This window comes from Vipera berus (genome assembly GCF_964194415.1).
Source record: "Vipera berus genome assembly, chromosome: 14".
Lineage (NCBI taxonomy): Eukaryota > Metazoa > Chordata > Lepidosauria > Squamata > Viperidae > Vipera > Vipera berus.
In genome coordinates, this window is record NC_138217.1 from 11,367,718 (window position 1) to 11,382,508 (window position 14,791).

At 49.3% G+C, this 14,791-nt stretch overlaps 1 protein-coding gene across 2 annotated transcripts in view; it reads left to right on the forward strand.

The window, feature by feature from the left end:
• The window catches only part of CIT (citron rho-interacting serine/threonine kinase), a gene marked incomplete at its 5' end in the record, with an annotated part of 82,169 nt that overhangs the window by 54,458 nt on the left and 12,920 nt on the right, over positions 1-14,791 (forward strand). For both annotated transcript variants that reach the window (XM_081339357.1, XM_081339358.1), the window contains 11 exons: positions 812-1,009; positions 2,657-2,850; positions 3,858-3,993; positions 4,891-4,995; positions 5,986-6,126; positions 6,272-6,379; positions 8,647-8,809; positions 9,243-9,407; positions 12,622-12,759; positions 13,063-13,243; positions 13,474-13,565. In XM_081339357.1, the coding sequence (XP_081195483.1) occupies positions 812-1,009; positions 2,657-2,850; positions 3,858-3,993; positions 4,891-4,995; positions 5,986-6,126; positions 6,272-6,379; positions 8,647-8,809; positions 9,243-9,407; positions 12,622-12,759; positions 13,063-13,243; positions 13,474-13,565 (1,621 nt within the window). The remainder of the gene's footprint in view (positions 1-811; positions 1,010-2,656; positions 2,851-3,857; positions 3,994-4,890; positions 4,996-5,985; positions 6,127-6,271; positions 6,380-8,646; positions 8,810-9,242; positions 9,408-12,621; positions 12,760-13,062; positions 13,244-13,473; positions 13,566-14,791) is intronic.

Below are 14,791 nucleotides of genomic sequence, written 5' to 3' on the forward strand. Positions count from 1 at the left end.
TCAGGAATTGCGGGTGTTGCGCTCCAGAGGTGTTTTCTTTGTTGAGCCGTTGGCCTCCATTTTCTGACAGGTCGTCTACCCACGTGGAAGGCAGGATTCAGAACATCTGGGGCGGGTGGTCCGAGGGCAACATCTTCACACACACACACCCCATTCTGCTTTAATGGACACCGGCTTTCTTTCTTTCATAAAAGCATTGTTGCCTTCTTCCCTGCCTCTCATTGAACTGCTTATCTTAGCTTTCCCCCTGTAAAACGCGTGTGCTGGCAGACACTCGTCGTGTTTGACACCCAGGTTTCTAACTGACCACAGAACCCAGCGTACCCTAAGTGGGTGAGGGGTGGGTGGGTGATTAGCTGTTGGCAAGCCCCCGGTGTTCCTCTCTCCAAAGGGCCCCACGCAAGTCATCAGCGTCCCTCTTAGGGACGTTAGCGTCAGAGGGCCACAGGGAAGGTAACGCAAGGCTGGGGAGGATGAATCCATTTGCTTCTGCTGTCCTTTGAACATCTGCAGATCTGGCGAGACCCCCGCGGGGTTGCCAGTTGCTCGTCGCTATTGCAACTCTTCCAACTCAGGTCGTAGCGTGGAAAGTAAACTCTTAACGTTGAGGTGCCATCTTACAATTCAGCATGTGCCATTTTGCAAGGCTGCATGACAAAACTTCCAAGAACGCCGTTGGATGAACTTTTGGAAGTTGGCTGTCAGAAGGCTCGGCTTAAGTTCAGCCTGTTTCTTAGATTTCCAACCCCCACCCCCCACCCCCGTCCTCCCCCAGCATGTTATTCTTTTCCCCCCCCTTTTTTTCATTTAGGTGATTACGGACCTAGAAGAGCAGCTGAACCAACTGACCGAGGATAACGCTGAGCTGAACAACCAGAATTTCTTCCTCTCCAAGCAGCTGGATGAAGCTTCGGGGGCAAACAACGAGGTGGTTCAGCTGCGAAGTGAGGTTGACCATCTTCGCCGCGAGATAACGGAACGGGAGATGCAGCTCACCAGTCAAAAGCAAGTAAGTTCTCCCAATTTAAGTCTGCCAAGGCCAGCTGTTATAGACTTTTCTTCAGCCAGCAGATTAACTTGCACATCGAAGAGGTCTTGGTCTTCTGCATTGTAGTTAATTCTTCCCCATTTTTAAGACCTTTGAGTCCCTGCCTCAGACTCCTAATGCTGTTACTCTCTCCTGTCTAATATCCATCAGCCAGAACTGGGCCGTCACATCTGCGTAACAGAAGCAAAAATGAGGGGTCTTGATGGTCTCTGAGCTTGGTTGTTTTCTTGCAGATGTTTCCATTATGCAAACTAGGTAGAGGAGGAGAGCTACTGGTGTGCTCTGTGAGCTTGGTTGTTTTCTTGCAGATGTTTCATTACCCAAACTAGGTAACATCATCAGTGCTAATAAGGAGTGAGGTTCGTTCTCATTTTATATTCTAGTGGCTTGTCCTGGGGTGATCTTAGAGCAGGGGTCTTCAGACTTGGCCCTTTTGTGACCTGTGGACTTCAACTCCCAGAATTCCTCAGCCAGCGTGCCTGGCTGAGGAATTCTGGGAGTTGATGTCCACAAGTCATAAAAGGGCCAAGTTAGAAGACCCCCCTCCCTCTTAGAGATTCTTTGACTGGGCTGTTTGCCCTTGGCTTCTTTGACAGTTCCTGGACTGGGGTGTTGCTTCCTTGATTGTTGGTCTGATGTTAACTTGGTGTTAATCTGTGCTCCTCTGGCTGCTGATTGCTGGTGGAGAAACAAAAAGCTAAGAATTGCTTTGCAGGGTTTAATTAAAGAACATTGAATGGATAAAATCTGCTTAGATTAACATCAAGAGAGACGTTAGAGTTTTGCACTACAAAGTCCTTGTGTGGTCAACGTAGAAGCATGGTCCCACCCAGCCATGAATCGACAAGCCCTCTTCACAGGCATCTGTGGGAACACCTGCTGCCGGCATCAAACGCCCTTCGCCCAGTGCGCTCCCACAGGGAGGGTCTGCTCAGGGTGCCGCCGGTGAGAGATTGCCGGCGGGTGACACCCAGGGATAGGGCCTTCTCGGTGGGAGCGCCTGCCCTCTGGAACCAGCTGCCGGTGGAGCTGAGGACTGCCCCCGACCTCCGATCATTCCGCCGGGGCCTGAAGACCTGGCTCTTTGAGCTCTCAGGCCCAGGCTGAGGAGAAATTTTTAATTGGGGTTTTAATGTATACAGGGTAATTTAATATTTTTTTTTAATTGGTTTTTTTAACTTTTGTATGGTGGATTTTAATTCCCTGTAAACCGCCCTGAGTCCTCAGGGAATAGGGCGGTATATAAATGTAACTATAAATAAATAAATAAATAAATCTAATTCACCTTGACTTCAGCCCACTCCGAGTAGACTTCGTTTGGTGTCATCTGTTGTCCTGCTTTGTGGTCAACAAAGATTTTCTGCTGGACCAAGTAGCTCTGTTTCTCCCTCTTCCATTGTTTTAGTCCAAGGGAAAAAAATACAAATATTTTACCTGGAACATTGTTCCCTATCTTCTTGATTATCCTCAAAAGAGGTTCAGTAAATGTTAAGAACCTCTTCATAAGGAATGTAAAGGAGCTTTATTTTAGACCACAATTATGCTCTTGAGCTGAACATCGGGGGAGGGGGGGAAACAACAACAACTTTGCTGGTTATGTATTTATAGACCATGGAGGCCTTAAAGACCACCTGTACCATGCTGGAGGAGCAAGTGATGGATCTGGAGGCCCTGAATGACGAACTCCTGGAGAAGGAGCGTCAGTGGGAGGCATGGAGGAATGTTCTGGGGGATGAGAAGAGCCAGTTTGAGTGCCGGGTGCGGGAGCTCCAGAGGATGTTGGATACGGAGAAGCAGAGCAGGTAACAAGTTGTCTTTGGCTTGGGTTTTGTGTGCATACCACAAATGACACGGTGGCTCAGTGGGTTAGGATGCTGAGCTTGTCGATCAGAAGGTCGGCAGTTTGGCGGGTCGAATCCCGGGTGCTGCGTAACAGAGTGAGCACCTGTTACTCGTCCCAGCTTCTGCCAACCTAGCAGTTCGAAAGCACGTAAAAATGCAAGTAGAAAAATAGGGACCACTACAGTGGGAGGGTAACAGCGTTCCATGCGCCTTTGGCGTCTAGTCATGCCGGCCACATGACCACAGAGACGTCCTCGGACAAGCGCTGGCTCTTCGGCTTTGAAACGGAGATGAGCACCGGCCCCTAGAGTCGGAAACGACTAGCACGCATGTGCCGGGGAACCCTGATCTTTTAAAATGGCGAAGCAAAAAGAAGGGGGTTGAAAAATGGGCTTTGTACTAAAATCAACAAGAACCTTGAAAGACGGTGAATTTCAGCCTTTGATAAAGGAGAATCTTTGTAGCTCAGGGTTGAAACGAGGGGTCCCTGCTACTCTGAGCTTGCTTGTTTTCTTGCAGCAGAATTTTTTTTTTCCCCCTGACACTTTTTCAGGAAGAAAACGGAGACAGTTGGCTGTGGAAAAGTTTCAAGAATTTCTTGCTTTCTAAACCTCTTTATTCTTCGGCTCTTGATTAGCATACAGGCTATACACAGAACTTTATGTGAGAGCCTGACGTTGGGAAACAGAGATTGATTATTTGCCAGCAACCCTCTTATACCGCCACCATCTGGCACTCGTTTTTCTTCCGGATTCTCGCTCTGCCAACTTAGCTCTCGCTCAGCAGAGCAGGAGCGGAAGGGCTAAACCTAGGAAGAAGCATTGGACGATGGCCTTCTGGCCTTCGAAAGGAAGGGTTTGGACGTCTGAAAACTCCTTTCCCATCAATCCCACCCATCCTGGGATCGTGGAAGGGAAGCAGACCCCCACGAGTGGCGTAAAGCCGTTGCTTATTTCCTTTCACGCAGGGTGCGGGCCGACCAGCGTATCACGGAATCCCGCCAAGTCGTGGAGCTCGCCGTGAAAGAACATAAAGCAGAGATCTTAGCTCTCCAGCAAGCGTTAAAGGAACAGAAACTCAAAGCTGAGAGTCTGTCTGACAAGGTTGGTCGACTTAAAATGCTATACAGGCAGTCCTTGACTTACAACAAAGGTCCCCAACCTTTCGGGCAACAGGGACCGTGAAGAAAGGTTTTTCCATGGCCCGGACGGTGCGTGGTTTTGTTTGCTGCCTGCATCCCACGGAGGGGGCTTTGCTTGTTTGCACGGTCCAGTTGCTGGCATGCCGCGGATCAGTACCGGTCCATGGACCGGAGGTTGGGGACCCCTGACTTACAACCTTCCAAGTTTGGTAAAATGAGGACCCAGATTGTTGGGGGCAAATATGCTGACTCTGTAAACCGCTTAGAGGATTGTAAAGCACCGTGAAGCGGCATATAAGTCTAAGTGCTATTGCTTATGTGACAGATAGATAGATAGATGATAGATAGATAGATAGATAGATAGATAGATAGATAGATAGATAGATAGATAGATAGATAGATAGATAGATGGATGATGGATGGATGGATAGAGACAGACAGACAGACGATAGATAGGAGCTGTGGTGGCGTAGTGGTCAGAATGCAGAATTGCAGCCAAACTCTGCCCACTGCCAAGAGTTTGATCCTGACCATCTCAAGGTTGACTCAGCCTTCCATCCTTCCGAGGTCGGTAAAATGAGGACCCAGATTGTTGGGGGCAATGTGAACCGCTTAGAGAGGGGCTGTAAAGCATTGTGAAGCAGTATATAAGTCTACGTGCTAGCTCTATCGCTATTTTTCAGTGCCGTTGTCCCTTTAAAGGGTCACTCAATGGATTGTTGTAAAGTCAAGGACTTGCCTGTACAGAGGTTTAGAAAAGGGGGCAGGGAATCGGAGGGCCAAGTAGATTCAGAACGATGGCCGAGGGGCATTTCATGCCTGCCTCCGTTGAACCTGCCCACTCCCCTGTCCTATCCAGCTCAATGACTTGGAGAAGAAGCATGCCATGCTGGAGATGAACGCCCGGAGCTTGCAGCAGAAGCTTGAAACAGAACGCGAACTCAAACAGAGGCTTCTGGAAGAGGTAGTCCCTGCTCCCTAATGGAAGTCTGTGAGCCCTTTCTGGGAGATAGAAACTGGCAAATGTTAAAATTTGGGCTTGGCGGCGTAATACCTGCGGCTCCTTCCCAGGGAGATGGCAGTGGCCGGCTCTGGAAATTTCTGGAGCCCAAATGGTTAGAATTCTCAGCAGGGGTCACAACTTAGACCGGGGGTCTTCAAACTTGGCCTTTTTAGGACTTATGGACTTCAACTCCCAGAATTCCTCAGCCAGGCACGCGTGCCTGGCTGAGGAATTCTGGGAGTTGAAGTCCACCAGTCATCCAAGGGCCAAGTTGGAAGACCCCTGGCTTAGACCATCAAAACTGTTGGCTTTGTTTCCTTCTGCGTAGATTCCTCCTGATTTTACCTTACAAGCTTGGTTTAAATCAATGGTTTTCAAATTGGCAACTTTAAGATGTGCAGACTTTAATTCCCTGCTAACTAGGGGATAGAAGTCTGTACGTCTTAAAGTTGCCGAACATGAGTTTGAATTTTGATATAACCCCAAAATAGGCTCGCTCCTTCCTTCCTTCCTTCCTTCCTTCCTTCCTTCCTTCCTTCCTTCCTTCCTTCCTTCCTTCCTTCCTTCCCTTCCCTTCCCTTCCCTTCCCTTCCCTTCCCTTCCCTTCCTCCCTCTCATCTTCCTTCCTTCCTTCCTTCCTTCCTTCCTTCCTTCCTTCCTTCCTTCCTTCCTTCCTTCCTTCCTTCCTTCCTTCCTTCCTTCCTTCCTTCCCTTCCCTTCCCTTCCCTTCCCTTCCCTTCCCTCCCTCCCTCATCTTCCTTCCTTCCTTCCTTCCTTCCTTCCTTCCTTCCTTCCTTCCTTCCTTCCTTCCTTCCTTCCTTCCCTCCCTCTTTCCTCCCTCCCTCCCTCCCTTGTTATCTCCTTCAGTTCTTCTTCTTTCTGTCTCTCTCTTCATCCTCCCTCCCTCTGAATATTTTATAATTGCCCTGCTGGGTTTTGTCTCCTTCCCAGCAAGCCAAATTGCAGCAGCAGATGGATCTGCAGAAAAATCACATTTTTCGGCTGACTCAAGGCCTGCAAGAGGCTTTGGACCGGGCTGACCTTCTGAAGACCGAACGGAGCGACCTGGAATACCAGCTGGAAAATATTCAGGTGAGAGAAAAGCATTGCCCGCCGGAAAAAAAAAATAATGTTACGGATTTCCCTGGAACCTTTCGCCTGGGGTTTATTTGCAGCCCTGTGGTGATTCCTGGTCCTTTTTTTTTTCTCCCCAACTTTTTCCCCGTGTGTTGCGAAGGTCCTCTATTCCCATGAGAAAGTGAAAATGGAAGGCACTATTTCCCAGCAAACCAAGCTGATAGACTTCCTCCAAGCCAAGATGGATCAGCCAGCCAAGAAGAAAAAGGTGGGGAAAATAAATGAGCACAAAGATTAACTAGCAGGCAAGAGGCAGGCGTCTTTCTGTCCGAAATTCTAAGACTGGGAGACGAAGAGGACTTTTTAAAGCTGCCCCGAATCCCGCCGGATTTTCCCAAACCCCTCCAAGTTCCTTAAGTTCCTCTTTTGGACCCCGGGCTGTAGTTGTATTGTGTGTTATTAAAGGACAAAGATGCCCACCACCCCCTCCTGGGAAAATGTCATAAAGGCAGCATTAGAGGTTTACTAGCTGGACATTCAGATCTGTGCTGAATCAGCCGGGGAAAGGGCGGATTCTTCCTGTTGTTAAGTGGAAATGTGTCGCTAAACACTTTCTGCCATAAAATGGAGCTGTTCGCGAGAGTTGGGACCCCTCGCTTTACGGCCCTGAGGTGGCATTGGGTTTTTTTAAAAAAAAAAATTGGCATCAGACAGCAGCGGGGAGGCAGGAAGCGTGGTTAGAACGCAAGCGTTGCAGGCCAACTCTGCCCACAGCCAGCAGTTCGATCCTGACGGGCTCAAGGTTGACTCAGCCTTCCCTCCTTCCGAGGTCGGGTAAAATGAGGACCCGGACGGTTGTGGGGGGGGGCGCAAAAGGCTGACTCTGTAAAACCCCTCCGAGAGGGATGTAAAGCACTGTGAAGGGGCGTATCAGTCTACGTGCGAGTGCTATCCCTTGTGGAGTCTTTATTTCTATACAAGGGCATTTCTGCCCACCCACTGGCTCAGCCAGCCACGTACCAGTCTTCCAATTACTCAAGTTTCACGTGATGGGCAGATACAGCCAAGCGCTCTTTTCCAGCCACCAAGCCACCGAATGAAGCCAAGCTTTACTGCTAGTTTGTTAAGCCCTTTGTGGCCAGGTTTTCCCAGCTAGACAGGGCCAGAAGGCCATCATCCCCCATCAAGTCAAGCTTGGCTAACCACGCCTAGGAAAACCCACGGGCGCGTTGATCCCTTGGCTAGCAGCCTTAGGGCTTCCATAATAACAGCAGAAGTGGGGGGGACCCTGGAGGTCTTTTAGTCCAACCCCCTGCTCAGGCAGGTAGACCCAATGCAGAAGGAGGAGGAGGAGGAGAGGAAAAGGAGTGGGGGGTCCTTGATGTTCTCTGAGCTTGGTTGGTGGTTTGCTTGTAGACCTTTTTTTTTAAAAAAAATCCCATTTATATCCCGCCCTTCTCCGAAGACTCAGAGCGGCTTACAATCTAAGAAGCACAAATCAATGTGCTTAGCAACAGATTTAGATTTTAGATTTAGATTTTATTAGATTTATATACCGCCCTTTTCCCGTAGGACTCAGGGCGGTTTACAAGGTATTTAAAACTTCAATACAAAAATTTTAAAAAACAATTAAAAATGATTAAATTCAGTCCCTGAAGTAGAAATATAAAAACCCCAATTAAAACTCTCAGCCTGGGGCAGAAAGCTCAAAGAGCCAGGTCTTCAGGTCCCGGCGAAATGAGCGAAGGTCGGGGGCAGTCCTAAGCTCCATGGGCAGCTGGTTCCAAAGGGCAGGCGCACCCACAGAGAAGGCCCTCCCCCTGGGTGTTATCCGCCTTCATTCTATGTATATTCCTGCTTATTAGGGCTTTTGACCCCCCCAAGCGGCATTATTACAAAGTCAGCTTATTGCCCCCCAACAATCTGGGTCCTCATTTTACCTACCTCGGAAGGATGGAAGGCTGAGTCAACCTTGAGCCTGGTGGGACTCGAACCTGCACTAATTTTATTTTATTTTATTTTATTTTAATTCCATTTATATCCCGCCCTTCTCCGAAGACTCAGGGCGGCTTACAAGCTTAGCAGTAGCCTTCATTCTATGTATATGCCTGCTTATTAGGGCTTTCACACACACCCCAAGCGGCATTATTACAAAGTCAGCTTAATTGCCCCCAACAATCTGGGTCCTCATTTTACCTACCTGGGAAGGATGGAAGGCTGAGTCAACCTTGAGCCTGGTGGGACTCGAACCTGCACTAATTGTAGGCAGCTGGTGTTACTTAAGGAGGCATTAGCCCACTGCTCCACCAAGACCTTTTATTACTGCACTAGGTAACGTCATCAGTATTTGAAGGGAGTGGGGAGGAGGAGGAGGAGGAAAGCTTTGGCTGGCCATTGCCCAGCTCCTCCCTTGGCCGAGACGAGGAGGCCGTCGGACCCTCTGGTCTGCCCCCTTAGCTAGCCAGCGTCCCCTTCCCCTGGAGGCAACCGTCCCCGACTAGGAGTTAGGAGCTGTCTGTGTGTTTCTGTTGCTAGGGCCTGTTTAGTCGACGGAAAGAGGACCCTTCTTTGCCCTCACAGGTTGCTCTGCAGTACAATGAGCTGAAGGCGGCCTTGGAGAAGGAGAAGGCCCGCTCGGCCGAGCTGGAGGAAGCCCTGCAGAAAACCCGCATCGAGCTCCGATCCGCCAGAGAGGAAGGTAGGGCGGGGGGACGCTGAAACGTTGCCGCCGAAGCGGAAGGGGTCTTTTCTGGTTTTTGGTTTTCATTTGGAGTCCCGAGCGTGTTCCCCCCCACTGTCTCGTCCTTTACGTCTTCGTCTCTCTCTCTCCTCTCTCTCTCTCTCTCTCTCTCTCTCTCTCTCTCTCTCTCTCTCTCTCTCTCTCTCTCTCTCTCTCTCTCCCTCTCTCTCTCTCCCTCTCTTCTCCCCCTCTTCCCTGTCACCCCTCCTTGGTGTTGACAATCCAGACTAATAAAAAGGGGGAAAAAAGCAAATCACAAGGCTGCAGGCTGTAATTCGTAAGGTTCCATAGAACCGCTTTTGCTGCTGCTGCTGCTCTTCCTCCTCTTCCTCTTCCTCTTCCTGGTCCCGCTCGGCGGAGGCGTTAACTAACTGTTTGTGTGTGTCCGTAGCTGCCCATAGGAAAATCACAGACCACCCTCACCCTGCCACGCCTGCCACGGCCAGGCAGCAGATCATCATGTCTGCCCTAGTTCGGTCACCAGAACACCAACCCACGCCCATCAGCCTGCTGGCACCTCCCTCCAGCCGCAGAAAAGAGGCCTCCACGCCTGAGGGTAAGGCTTGGCGGGTGGGGGGTGGGCTTCTGGAGGGGTTCTGGCACTAGACCCGGAGACACCTTCCCCCCCCCTCCCCAACTGCATACGGTGCCCGGCTTTCTTAGCAGTGCCAGGCGAGAGACGGACGATGGCCAAAAGCGACAGCCAAAAGGCCAGGCTAATCGTAAAGTTCCTAGAATACAGGCAGTCCTCCGCTTGCCACCGCGACGGGGCTCCGAATTTCCGTTGCTAAGCGAGACAGGTCGTTAAGTGTGTTCTGCCCCCCCCTCCCCATTTTACAACTTTCCTTGACAGCCTTGCTTTCAGGAGGATTCAGAGAAGCCCGGAAAAAGGGTTTAGAGAAGGCCATGGCTGTCCCGGGAATTCTGGGAGTTGAAGTCCACAAGTCTTAAAGCTGCCAAGGTTGAACACCCCTGACCTGTGGTATAAAGAAATGGTAGTTTAGCTGGTCCCTGTCGGTGGCTTGAAAAAGGGAGTCGAGAGCAGGTGGGACTAGGAACGCCGAGGAATCTCCTGGCAGAGGTGAAACTCCTGCAGACCCTGAATGAGTCTCAGAGCCCAATTGGGATCCAGATTCCAATGACTTCCAGCAAGTCTTTGAGCAGGATCCCAGGACTTCAGCTCCTCCCTCCTCTGCAGATTCCAAGCCCATCTTGCTGGATCTCAAATAGATCACCTAGCGTTAAGATCCACGCGTAGCTGGAGGAGAATCCCTGCGCCATCGGCCAGTTGTCTTTCTCTCTGTGTGATTTCTCCCTGTTTTCTGTAGGATTTGGGTGTCGTCGTGTTATGAATGTCCCAACTTAAGGGCTATGTCTTTGACTCCCCTATCTGTCCATGTGGTTCAGTCACGTGACCCAGACCTTTTGTTCTGTTCTGCCCAGGGGTGTGTACGGGAGACCCCCCCCCACACTCCACAGTTTTCGGTCTCCCGAGTTAACGATTTTATTGTGTGGTTTTCTGAAAGACCCTGTTGGGAACTAATGGTGGTTTACCTTACAGGATGGTAACCATCACTGAGATAATTGCATGAACTCTCAAGAGCTCTGTGTAAGCACTAATTATCACGATTTTCTTTTCCTTAGGTGTTAAATTACTAACCGGCGGGTCTACAGTGTTTAATTCCAGAGTTCCCCAAATTTGAACAATATCTGCAGGTTAACTAACTCTCTTACCAAATTTGGCATCAGCTGCCAGACGGCAGTATTGTTTCAGCCCTGCTGTTCTTGAATCACACCCCTTTTACAGAAGGAGTTTCCCCCCCCCCAATAAAGACCTTTATTTACCAATTATTTCTCAAATTTCCGATTTGCCTGCGTCGGCTTTCCCAAGCCCTGTTAGAAAGCCAGGCTGGGTAGGTCGTTCTGCGATTTATTTATTTTTTAAGGCAGCCCTGTGTTTTCTCAGGATCTCATGGCAGTCTCAGAGGAGAAGACATAGCTGCTTTAAAAAAGGGGGGGCAGAAGGTGACACACCATCTCAAGCCACCCAAAATAGATTTTCCTCATTTATTTCCAAAGCAAGGCAGACCTCAGCTATAAATTGTTTTTGAGGTTAAATGGATGTGACTGTGAAAACAAGATTTGGGTAGAATTTAAATTATTTGTGTTTAAGAGTAGGCGGGGGAGGGCATGGTGGGCCAGTGGTTGAGATGCTGGGCTTGTCAACCAGAAGGTCAGCATTTTGAAACCCGTGACGGGGTGAGATCCCGTGCCTTGCCCCAGCTCCTTCCTGCCCATCTAGCTGTTTGAAAGCACGCAGATGTGAGTAGATAAATAGGCACCCCTTCGGTGGGAAGGTAACAGGGTCTAGGACAACTAGCTCCAGCCAACTTACCACTGGACAGCTCCACGTGGGATAACTCAAGAGAGGGACAAGTAGAATTGCAGATCACCGCAGCCTTGAGGACTTCTGAGTCGAGAAGGTTCAAATCGAAAGCAAGACAAGGCCCAATGCAATTCACTTGTCCCTCTCTTGAGTTAATTCCGCCTTGAATTGTTCCACAGCAAGTTGCCCCTGGCGAGTTGGCTGCGGCAAGTCGGCTGCAATGAGTCGGCCACGTTGAGTTGTACCATTCCGAAGCAGGTAACAGCGTTCCGTGCTCCTGGGCGTATAGCCATGCCAGCCCCCCAACCCACATTTCGTTACCAAACCAGGTAACATCATCGGTGGTAGACGCTGCATTAGATGCTTGCCTCAAACTCCCCCTCCCATCTAGAACTGATGATGTGACCTCTTTTGGTAAAGAAGCATCTGCAAGCTCAGAGAGCCCCAAGGACCGTACAATATGGAGTTTAGGATCTTATAAAGGTCTTGAAGAAATAATGTAGATCACTCAGTTTCTTTAAAAGCTGGTAAGCCATTTTAGCTGTGACATCATTTGGCTGGGCTGGAAGACATTCTGCTGTAAAGATAGCGCTAACAGATTCACAGAAGTGGGAGGGGCGGTGCAGAAATTTGGTGATAGATAGATAGGTAGATAGATAGATAGATAGATAGATAGATAGATAGATAGATAGATAGATAGATAGATAGATAGATAGATAGATAGGAGATGGATAGATAGATAAAGGTAAAGGTAAAGGTTCCCCCGCACATGCGTGCTAGTCGTTTCCGACTCTAGGGGCCGGTGCTCATCTCCGTTTCAAAGCCGAAGAGCCAGCACTTGTCCGAGGACGTCTCCGTAGTCATGTGGCTGGCATGACTAGACGCCAAAGGCGCACGGAATGCTGTTACCTTCCCACTGGAGTGGTCCCTATTTTTCTACTTGCATTTTTACGTGCTTTCGAACTGCTAGGTTGGCAGAAGCTGGGACGAGTAACAGGTACTCACTCTGTTACCTGGCACTCGGGATTCGACCCGCCAAACTGCCGACCTTCTGATCGACAAGCTTAGCGTCCTAACCCACTGAGCCACCGCGTCCCTTGGATGGATAGATAGCATGATATAAATAGATAGATAGAGTGATATAAATAGATGAGAGATAGATAAGAGATGGATAGATAGCATGATATAAATAGGATAGATAGATATAAATAGATGAGATTAGACAGGTAGATAGTAGATAGACAGAAATAGATGAGATAAACAGATAGATGATAGATAGATGAAGGAAGGAGCCAGGGTTTAGCATCGGTCCGTGTGTACCTTTTCACACACGCTGCTCCTCCGTGTGGTTTCCCAACTAACAAAGATGTGCTGTTTTCCCTAGAGTTTAATCGGCGCCTTAAAGAACGGATGCATCACAATATCCCTCACCGCTTCAACGTGGGGCTGAACATGAGAGCCACCAAATGTGCTGTTTGCTTGGACACCGTGCACTTTGGACGTCAGGCTTCGAAATGTCTCGGTAAGCAGGACGGGCTGGCCGAAGAGGGGCAACCGAGCAGGCGATTCAGAGATGCCTTTCCCGGTCTCGCGCCTCGCCTTCCCGAAGCGGTGCTTTCGTTTCCCCCAACGGGCAGATCTGCATCGCCCCACATCGACCGGGTGGCTCAGTTTGCGTCTGGCCGTTTTGTCCTCTGCCTTGGTGTATTTGTGGGGGGTTTGGAGACGGCACGTCTATTTGTGTCGGCTGAAGATTGGCTGATTCCAGGTGGTTGATTCCTCTTCTTCCTCCCCTCCCCCCACTTTTTTTTTTTTTTTTTTTTAGAATGCCAGATGATGTGCCACCCCAAGTGTTCTGCCTGCTTGCCGGCCACTTGCGGCTTGCCGGCTGAGTACGCCACGCACTTCTCCGAAGCCTTCTGCCGGGACAAGCTGAATTCCCCAGGCTTGCAGCTGAAAGAACCAGGCAGCGCCTTACGGCTGGAAGGGTGGATGAAGGTGCCCAGGTACAAACGTGAGTCTCTGCCTTGAACGTGCCAGCCCAGCTTTGAGACTGCTGAAAGGAGGAGCAGCTCGGGATGGCCACGGCTGAAGCTGCGGAGGCTGGTTTTTTGTTTTTTTTCTTCTCGGCGCCTTTTTTTTTTTTTTTTTTTTTTTGGAGCGTGTCGTCAGACTTCCAGCTGGATCCGGAATCTTGCCGAACTTCTGACCAAGCCTTGTCCTTCTCTGTTTGCAGAAATAATAAACGCGGCCAGCAGGGCTGGGATAGGAAGTACGTAGTTCTAGAAGGAACTAAAGTCCTTGTTTACGACACGGAAACGAGAGAAGGTAATTCTTTTTTTTTTTCCTCCATCCGGAGCTTTCCCGTGTTCCCGGCCGCAGCCCTCCGGCCGCCTCTTATTTTGAGGAAGCGGAAAGCCGTTTTCTATGATAAGGATCAAAAAGGATTCCGGTGGCACCTTTTCCAGCAAACCAACTGCAACTCGGGAAGGTTTCTGGCACTTGATCAAGTTGGTTGTTGTTTTGTTGTTGTTGTTTTAAAAAAGATGCTACGGGAATCCTTCTGGTTATGTTTTTGCTTTTGGCCACCCTTTAAAGCGGAGCTGTCCAACCTCGGCAACTTGACGACGTGTGGACTTCAACTCCCAGAATTCCTCAGCCAGCATGGCTGGCTGAGGAATTCTGGGAGTTGAAGTCCACACGTCGTCAAGTTGCCGAGGTTGGAGACCCCTGCTTTAAACTAAGAAGCTTTTCCCCGCCTTATCGCTGTAGGATTTTGCTACCTGTGTTTCTCCGAAAAGAAGACTGGGTCTATATTATATTTTACATTATATTATATTATATTTATTATATTATATTATATTATATTATATTATATTATATTATATTATATTATTTATTTATTTATTTATTGATGGGATTTATATCCCGCCCTATCTCCTGAAGGACTCAGGGCGGCTCACAATAAAACATATAATAAGTGCATAAATCAAGATAAATGAAATTGAGAACATCAGTGCAATAAAAAATTAGAGAATTTAAAAATGAATTAAAAATACTAAATATAAATTAATTAAGATGCCTGTCAGTCTAGGTCAGCTTGGTGGAACAGGTGTGTTTTGAGGCCGCGGCGAAAGGATTGGAGGTTTTGGGCTATCCGAAGCTCAGGGGGGAGCTGATTCCATAGGGTTGGTGCTCCCACAGAGAAGGCCCTCCCCCTGGGGGTCGCCAGCCGACATTGCCTAGCTGACGGTACCCTGAGGAGGCCTTCTCTGTGTGAGCGTACTGGACGATGGGAATTTGTTCCCGGCAGCAGATGGTCCTGCAAGTATCCCGGACCTAAGCCATGTAGGGCTTTAAAGGTAAGTACCAGCACCTTAAATCTCACCCGGAGGGCAACTGGTAGCCAATGCAGCTCCCGCAGGAGGGGTGTAATATGGGAGTATCGGGAAGCTCCCATCACAACCCGCGCAGCTGCATTCTGCACCAGCTGAAGCCTCCGGGTGGTCTTTAAGGGCAGCCCCATGTAGAGAGCATTACAGTAATCAATACGG